Source organism: Carassius auratus, chromosome 15, assembly GCF_003368295.1.
Source record: "Carassius auratus strain Wakin chromosome 15, ASM336829v1, whole genome shotgun sequence".
Lineage (NCBI taxonomy): Eukaryota > Metazoa > Chordata > Actinopteri > Cypriniformes > Cyprinidae > Carassius > Carassius auratus.
Window position 1 is genome coordinate 6,340,058 of NC_039257.1, and position 9,129 is coordinate 6,349,186.

At 36.5% G+C, this 9,129-nt stretch overlaps 1 protein-coding gene across 2 annotated transcripts; it reads left to right on the forward strand.

Annotated features, from left to right (window-relative positions):
* The first annotated feature begins 416 nt into the window (after window positions 1-416).
* LOC113114857 (tsukushin-like) lies at window positions 417-6,817 on the forward strand. 2 transcript variants are annotated; one of them, XM_026281931.1, is made up of 2 exons: window positions 417-653; window positions 4,957-6,817. In XM_026281931.1, the coding sequence occupies exons 1-2, from the start codon at window positions 603-605 to the stop codon at window positions 5,998-6,000; spliced, it is 1,095 nt and encodes a 364-aa protein (XP_026137716.1). In that variant the 5' UTR covers window positions 417-602; the 3' UTR covers window positions 6,001-6,817. The 2 variants fall into 2 exon arrangements, with proteins under 2 accessions (XP_026137716.1, XP_026137717.1); XM_026281932.1 differs by lacking the exon at window positions 417-653 and adding an exon at window positions 3,777-3,880.
* Window positions 6,818-9,129: the final 2,312 nt, after the last annotated feature.

Sequence of the window (9,129 nt, forward strand, 5' to 3'; positions counted from 1 at the left end):
AAAATGATGTAAATACACAAATACTACAAGTGGTGCAAAAATTATGATACTCTTTGTGAATGCGCATCTTTAAAGGCCCTACAGGGCTGTTCAACCAGTCAAAAAACAAGAATATTTGTTATGGGTACACACAGTTATTTATCACTCTAGATTTGTCCTTAGGCATGCTTCTCCTTTATTGTAAAGTAGCCTAAATATTTTTCAGAAAAAAAAATGTTTTGACTTAAGTATAGTGATAGTATAAAAGCTATTGTTCATTTATATGTTTAATTTCAAAATAAAAACATATTCGGATATACTTAGGAAAAGGTCAGAATACAACCCCAGTATACATTTAAACGGTCTGTAGTGTTGTATTTTAGCCGCAAGAGGGCGCTGTTGACGCTCGCCGCGTCTAGCTGTGGGCGCGGATTATCTTCAGTGAGTGAAACTCTAGACGAGAATGTGCTGCTTGCGGTGGCGTTTTATCGCTTCATCTTCTGTAGTCAGTGTGTAACCGAAGGATCGACGTAGTCACAACCAAGACAATACCGCAGACGTGCTCATTGCCCCACTACAAAAAGCACAGGATATGACAATCCCTAAAACAGAAGTTTTTTCCGATGCTGGCCTGGAAAAGTAAAAGCTCTCCGACAGACGAGTCCCGGCACATGGTAAGTTTAACGAAAAATAAAAAAGTTTTCTCCTGTATCTCACAAACGTGTCTTACTGTTGGCGTTTGTCTGTATTGCTCGTTTTACTTGAAAAAATCGCTGATGCTTCATCCCCAGTATCTTTAGCAGTTCGCGTAATGAAAAATAAAGACACAATGAAAAAAGTAACGTTTTTTTTTGTTGTTGTTTGTTTTTACATTCTGGTGCCGTAAAAGTCACACGTTTGTTGAGCGTTGTTAGGTGTTTACAGAGTTCCTCTGCGATTGTATTTTTAGCTGAATGCAGATATGGATCAAACCGTCAAAAGCAGAGATTTTGGCTGTGTCTCAAAACCTATTCAGCTGCCTACCTAGACAGCGTGATGGTGCATTGATATTACTGTAAATCAACCAATATTGTTTTGCACAATTTTTATTAAAGAAATTATTATTTTCTTTCTGCTGTTCACAAAATAAAACATAAAAAATTAGAACATATAATGGCGTCATACATACGTACATTTTTTTTATTAATTAACATTTATTCCATCTTTAATATATAAATTAATCTTTGTTTTGGGTTCTATTTGACAATTGGACTTAAATTGCTTTAAATTGTTTTTCACACCTGAATGAAAGGCACAATTGAGTAATTAGGTTGTTTCCTGTTGGAGGAAGAAGCATAAGTTCTGTTCATTAGACTTCAACCAAAAGGTGCCATTTGTCAGTAGACTTGAATAAAAAGGGAATAAAAAAATAGCAGTCAGACTGATTGTCTCCTTACATGTTCGTTGGGTGCTATTGCAACCCATCAATAATGGTAAAATGAAAGTTTACTTATGACCCATAATATATCCCTGTCTTGATATTGTTTTAAACTCTTTATTTAATTATTATTATTTTACTTCTAAGGATCACAAGCGCTTTATTGCATACAAATGAGCTTTCTAGGATATGGGTGGCAATCTGCATGATGTCAGCTGGACTGTAGTCAACCCCCATAAACATTTGTTGAGGGCTTTGATGCATGTCTCTAGCATGTAATTCAAAAGTTACATACTGCTGTGAAGTTGGCATCACAAAAAGTACCTGGCACTCAAAAGTGAGCTGTTTGAGACGTTAAGCTCCCATTAAATCAGACCCCCCTTAAAGTACTGCATTCTTTCAGCTTTATTGGATTAGGACGTCTGCTGTCTGCTGATCAAATTGGTTAAGAAGAACTTACTGTAGTTCTCTTGTACTGTAGTTCTCTTTCGGTTGTGTTAACTGCAGAAAGAAAAAGTACGTTGAGAATGATCTGCATTCTAAAACTAGACCGTTTTCACACAGACTCACTGAAAGGGAAGGTGTAAGGATAATATCCCACATTTAGGAGAAAGATAAATGGTTTAAATATTTAGCAGTTAACCAGTGACAGTGATTGCTTTTAAAATACATTCCACTTAGACTTCAGGCATTTTAAGGAGGGATTTTACGGTGGGGGGTGTTCATAACCCTGTCACATGGGCAGATGTCTACGTAGGGCTACTTGGAAACATGCAACCACAAGCTTGACGGAAGAATCCATGGCACCAAATTCCATTATTGAGTAATATATCTGACAATACAAAATTAATTTGAGGGGATAAATGTGGCAGAAAATCATTTGTAGTGCTTTTGGAAGGCCCTGTTAGAATATAAACAGACTTTCTCTTAAAGGAATAGTAAACACTGAAATGAACATATGCTGAACATTTACTTACCCTCAGGCCAACAAGGATGTGGTTAGTTTGTTGTTTCATCAGAACAGATTTGGAGAAATGTGCCATTGCATCACTTGCTCACAAATGGATCCTCTACAGGGAATGGGTGCCATCAGAATGAGAGTCCAAACAGCTGATAAAAACATCACAGTAGTCCACAAGTAATCAGTGTGACTATTCCTTTAATTTACATCTTATGACGGCAAAATCTGCATTTAAAACAAAGATGCTTTCACTTTAAACTATTGTTTCTGGCAAAAATATGAGTCCATAATCCATAAGTCCATCCCCTATTGTCCCCTCACATCAAAATCCGCCGACATATTTGTTAAGAACTGTTTTCTCTTGTGAACAGTTCTTGATCTGTGCATATTTCTCATTTGATTCAGACGGATTCAACTTTTTCACTGGAGCAAACAATATTATAGATCGAGGACTCATATTTTAGCAGAAAGCAATGGTTTGAAGCTAAAAACATCTTAATGGTGGATATGTTCCTTACAAACAAGTTACATTTTGCTACACAAAATGTTTATTGATAGACTGGAGCTGTGCTGACTACTTGTGGATTATCGCAATGTTTTTGTCAGCCATTTGAACTCTCATTCTGGTGGCACCCATTCACTCTGAGGATCCATTGGTGAGAAAGTGAAGTGATGAAAAGTTTCTCCAAATCTGTTCCAATGAAGAAACAAACTTGTTCACAGCTTGGATGGCCTGAGGGTGAGACAATTTTCAGTAAATTCTCATTTTTGGGTGAACTTTTCCCTTAAACTGACCAACCGTGAGAATAGAGTACTTTCAGTTTGAAAAGGAACACATCTGCTGGCTCTTTTTGTCACCAGAGCAGAAAAGGAAAGACATGTCTGAGCTCATAGGTTTGTGTCTATATCCCTAATAAAACTTCTATTTAAGCAGATTCATCAAGTTTAAGTAGCACTTTTTTGTCATAATTCTTTCATTATGGGTACTACTTTCTTACATGATTTGTATCGTGTTAGTAACACAGATTAGAAGTTAACAGTTATATCTCACTAAATTGTTGTCCGTGTACACACTGTAAGTGAAGTATTTTCATTTTACCTATTATGCAATCTATTACATAAGAGGTAATTGTTGTACCTAGCGTGCAGGCTCTGTTAATCTTTATACATATCCATTCACGCAATCTTACAAACTAATGTCATTTTTGCTGCTTCATTCCAATGATTAGTTTGAGGCTGTCAGGTTTCTTTGACCGGTTTTGCAATCAGGTTAACCCATGCCCAGATTCAGCAGTATTGTTTGTATTTAGACCTGTGGCCAAGTGTTGAAGGGGAGGTTTAAGTTCAGGTCATTTAGTTAAACAAAGAGCACATGGGTGGGCGGTCCGATATTAAAAGTCGTCAGTAGAGCATGGCGGAGCATTTATAGAGTTCAGCTGGAGTCGGAGAGAACATCGCCACCTGCGCGACACATAAATCCTCGGTCTACTTTTTCAGATCATTCTGTAACTCCATTAAAACGCGTAAGCACTATTCAGTTATTTATGTATATAATGATTCCATAATGATTTTTTGCACTTTGATTTCTTTAGCAATCATTAAGTTATTTACAATTTACGTGTGTAATTCAGGTTTATTTACACACACATACACACACAACTGTTCAAAACGAAGCAAGCATTGTTGAGCAAGGGTGCCATTTAACATTTAATCAAATAATAATTGTGTTAATCAGGAGTCCTGAATATATGCATCATGGTTTCCACAAAAACATTAAACATATTTCAATGATTTCTATAGGATCGTGTGAAGATCGAAGTATTGGCTTTTTATTGCTTATCTTTTATAATGAATATATACTATTGGATATTATTTTCATATTTTTATCTGGCTTTCATACTGAATAACCTGAATTACAAATTTGAATGTGTTCAATTATTACAGAATTTACCATAAATGTAGACTTATAATACCTGAAAACCTGATAATATTGATATTAATAATTTAACTTAATGTAATATTTTCAAATACCGGTTTGTATATATTAAAGCATCAAAGCCTGTGAGGTTCTCTGTATTCTTTAATTGAATAATTATGTGCTAACCGTTCTTAAATTCTCCATGAGAAAAGCCTTGCACCCTTCTAATCATGACAAGTTGTTGCTGTAATTGAGAAAGTGCAATTTAATAGGCTCTTTGATCATAAGAATTAGGTCAAATCCTTTGAGTGTGTGGAAAAATTAGGACTCATCGAGTTGCACTAGAAGAAAAGAATATTTTATACTTTTAGTGTAATGGGTGAATAAACAGACCCAGAGTGACAAGCATGTACATGCACTGCAGCTGTTAATTATTGGATGCAAAGGTTTACACAATCACCATGTAATGAGCGACTATTCATCTCTTCAGACCCCTCAAAAAGGGTTATATGGTTCAGTTTTGATGATAACAGGGTAGTTATAGGAACTCTGTTGTAGGTACTGCTAGTTATAGGGAACTAAATCTTCAAGATGAATTTTATTGGTTCATTCTGTTTTGGGACTTTTATGACTGCAAAATTAAACCCTGTCCTATGTGTGTGTTTTTTGTTTGTTTTATAGCTCACTATGGCCACATTGCTGTTCTTCTCTTTGCTTGGCCTGGCTGTCACGGGAGCTGTGAAGAACTGCCATCCACAGTGTCGGTGTGAAGTGGAGAGCTTTGGCCTCTTCGACAGTTTCAGCCTTACCAAAGTGGACTGCAGTGGAATCGGCCCTGTGAACGCTCCTGTCCCCATCCCTCTGGACACGTCCCATCTCGACCTCTCCTTAAACTCCATCACCTTCATCAGCGACTCGATGCTCTCCGGACCGGGTTACACCACCTTGGTTAGTCTGGACCTGAGTGGCAATCTCATTTCACACGCCAGTCCCAAAGCGTTCTCCAAACTCCGCTACCTTGAGACGTTGGACCTGAGCAACAACGCTCTTGAGGATCTTGGCGACAGCTGCTTCACAGGACTCCCTCTGGCTGAGCTGGATCTGAGTGAAAACAGATTCAAAGAGTTCAATCTTGATCTCTTCACACCCAGAGCACAGGATGTACCAATCATGGTGGACCTGTCAAGAAACCTTCTTACATCCGTTTCCAGGAAGACCCCTGGCCATCCATTGAACATCAAGAGTCTTATGCTGGCAGGGAACCAACTGAAGAAGGTGCCGATGCTTAACGGGATCCCACTTCAGTATCTGAACCTGGACGGGAATCTCATCTTCACCATTGATGCAGGGGCCTTTGATTCGATGACAGAACTGGTTCACCTGTCTCTGAGCAGCCTGTCTGACCTGACCCTCATACAACCAGATGCTTTTAGAGGTTTGAAGAACCTTCAGGTCTTAGACTTGTCAAACAACAGCCGGCTCAAGATGTTGAGCCCGGATGTTTTTAGTGGCCTCGTTTCTTTACAAGAGCTCAATTTGTCCAATACTCCTGTCACACCGTTACCAAGGACCGTCTTTACAAAGATGCCAAACATAAAGAGCATAGCTTTAGGTCCAAACGTGCATTGTTGGAAGACACACAAGCAAGGACAGTTTCACAGACAGATTGGACAAGCCAAACCTAATGACATACTTACCTGTGATAACGCAGGAATGATCTTATGAGCCTGAAGTTCCAGGAAAGACTCTTTTTCTCATCTCTGTGCCTTTTTAGTATCTCTTAAGATCTTTTCTTATTTGTAATTCGAGATTGCATCATATTTGCACATACTATGCCAACATTTAAGTACGCACAGTACACACAGTACTCATGCACTTTAGTCACCACATTTTTGTTCTTCTACTTAATATGTAACCTGAAATTTGCAGTGTGATGTCAGCTCTGATGGTTTTTTGTTTTGTTAAACACTAACAGTCTTAAATGTTTGTAACAAAGACTTTGTACAAACACAACAGTGTTGCAGGTCAATTTATAAGTCGTGGTGCCTTACATTGTAATTCATTTAGTAGTAAGTATTTTGGAATGAAATGTTTCTAATGTTTGGATGCCTCCTTATAATCAATTTTAAATCACTGTGGACAATACAATTTGGTTTGTTTAATTTAGTGGGTTTAGTTTTTGATAGCACAAAGGATAAAATACAATATTTGGAATTTAAGAAATTAATTGTAACTTATTGATTTGTCAGTGTAAAGTTTTCCCAATACTGAACCTAAATATGACTTACAAACTACAAAATATTACAAAATCACTCAGACTGATACTTGACTGAAATGTAACATTAAGTTAACATCTCTTTATAATTCCTAAATCGTCATTTTACAGGCGTTTACTTGATCTGAAATTTTGCACTTTTTAATGAGATTTGTATGGGTTTAAAATAAATAAATGCACAATGATTGTTCATCATGTGAGCTGAGGTATGTTTAATGTTTGTACAAAATTATACTTTTAATAAAAGATAATCAACTTTACACGTAACAGTGTTCGTGTTCAATCTTGTGATTTATTGCTCACTTCCCCAAACTCTATCTAAACTTCCAAAATTAAGCCAGAGCCGACGTTCTTTCTGAGTCACGCAGTGCATTTAGTCATAATACAGGCCTCGCTCATGTTGTTCTCTTTAGTTAAACACACTCAGTATTACAAATACAATTAAAAAAAAACACACCCAGTGTCTTATCCCATACTTTTTCTCTTTTTTTTACAAGAATAAGGCATTATCCATTCTCTCAGAGTAACCATGGACAGCAGTTTTAAGTGAACAGAAGACATGATGGCTGAATTAGAAAAGAAGACTTTAGCCTATCATGCTTTAAGCTTGTAGGACTCACAGGCCGAGGATTCATATCCCCTTAGCAGCTCTGAATTAATGCCAGAACAAAGTCAATTAATGTTAAGAAATCCTTTAAAATAAACTGGATTAGCATTTCCTGAAGGGAATACCATAGCTGTAAGGCAGCAAACAAATATCTTTAGTATGGATGCACCGATTGACTGGCCATAAATCGGAACCGGCCGGTTTTTGTTTAAAATACGCGATCGGCAATCGGCCGGTTTTTGGTCTTCTTTAGGCCGATTTTTCTGGAAGTGCGGCCGCGTGCACAGACTACATTGTAACCGTTCGCTATGTCGTTTGTGTGGAAGTATTTCGAAATCTGTGCGCAGGACACGGGCAGCCGATCAGTACTGGAAATGCAGAGCTACATGTCTGTGGCACAGATAGCAGGAAGCGATCTGCCGTTGGTGTACTGGCGCACAAATAAGAGTCCCTTTTCTGCGCGCACTAAAGCTGCGCGAGCGTCTACTGTACCGGTCCGAGCCCTGAACAGTGAACACGAGTAGACCGTGAAGAGATGTTCAGATCAACCTCTCACGTGTTGGATGAGAAACGAAACGGACTAAACTGTGACGAAACTTTTTTTTTGTAAATTGTAACTCGCATACACGTTTGAAAAGCCAGAAGTAAACGACAGTTGATTATTTTTATTTTACCTTAAAATTACATCGACTTAATTAGATTTAAAAATCACCTGCTGTAGCACACTGAGAAAAAGTGTTTCATCCATCCAATGAAAAAAATTTAGGGTAAAGATTCACATCTATATTTTTTTACTTGAGAGAATAGTTACTTATTTTTCATTGGCTCAAGGGAAAAAAATACACATGTGAATCATTACCCTTATTTTTTTATTTATTGGATGAATGAAAACACTTTGCATCTTTGTTTTACTCGCACCAACATTATTTGATTTTAACATTTTGGAATAATCTATTTATATACCATACTTTTATTTAGTCTGTAAATAAAGATCTTTTTTTATTTAAAACCAAATTTAAAAACTAAAATACTGAATGCTGATCAAGAAACATCTTATTGAATGTGTGTTGATTGTGTTGTTTGGATTGTAGAACTATGCAGTTATTGCCTTAAATTTCACATGGTTAATCTTTAAATTTAAGGCCAGTTCTCTGTAGTTTCAACCCAATTCAAAAACAAAAGCTAAATGCTGATGTATGTAATGTAGCTGTTAATTTCAGATGGTTGCAGTTATTGTTTTCAAATTACCAAAAGCCAGTTTGGCCTATTAAATACCAAATAAACATCTTGTTTATGCACACTTTCCTTCTTTCTTGTTTGTTGCTTAAAGATAAAAAATAAATAAATAAATAAAAAAAATCGCAAATCGGTTAATCGGAATCGGCCATGAAAAATCATGATCGGTGCATTCCTAATCTTTAGTTTTTGTGTAAAAAAAAAAAGTTATATATATATATATATATATATATATATATATATATATATATATATATATATATATATATATATATAAATCAATTGCAAACCAGATTAGGGAGGGTTCACATTGTTTTCATGGAAAAACACCAGACACATGGCGTGTCTAGGGACTCATTTTTAAGTTGAACTTCTAGCATGTGCAACAGTCAGACGTCCATCGTGCATGTTTACAAAGAAAAAAAGCAGACGCTACATTGCATGCTTTTAAACAAAAACACGTTCTGTGCGAGTGATAATATCGCTACTCATTTCAAAAGATTCTAGCAATATATTTTAATAGAAGTTATTCATTATTTATTCTTTGATAAATGAGAGCTGATATAAAGCAATAAGGATGAGTCATTGATTTCCTATTTTTTAACATTGTCACCTATACTATAGTGACCTACTTAACAAATCACAACAAACCAGCAGTAACCTTTACCTTTTAACATTGTACATGGTCACAATGAATTGCTAAATTTGATTTAGAACAGACACTGCTTATCTTCCT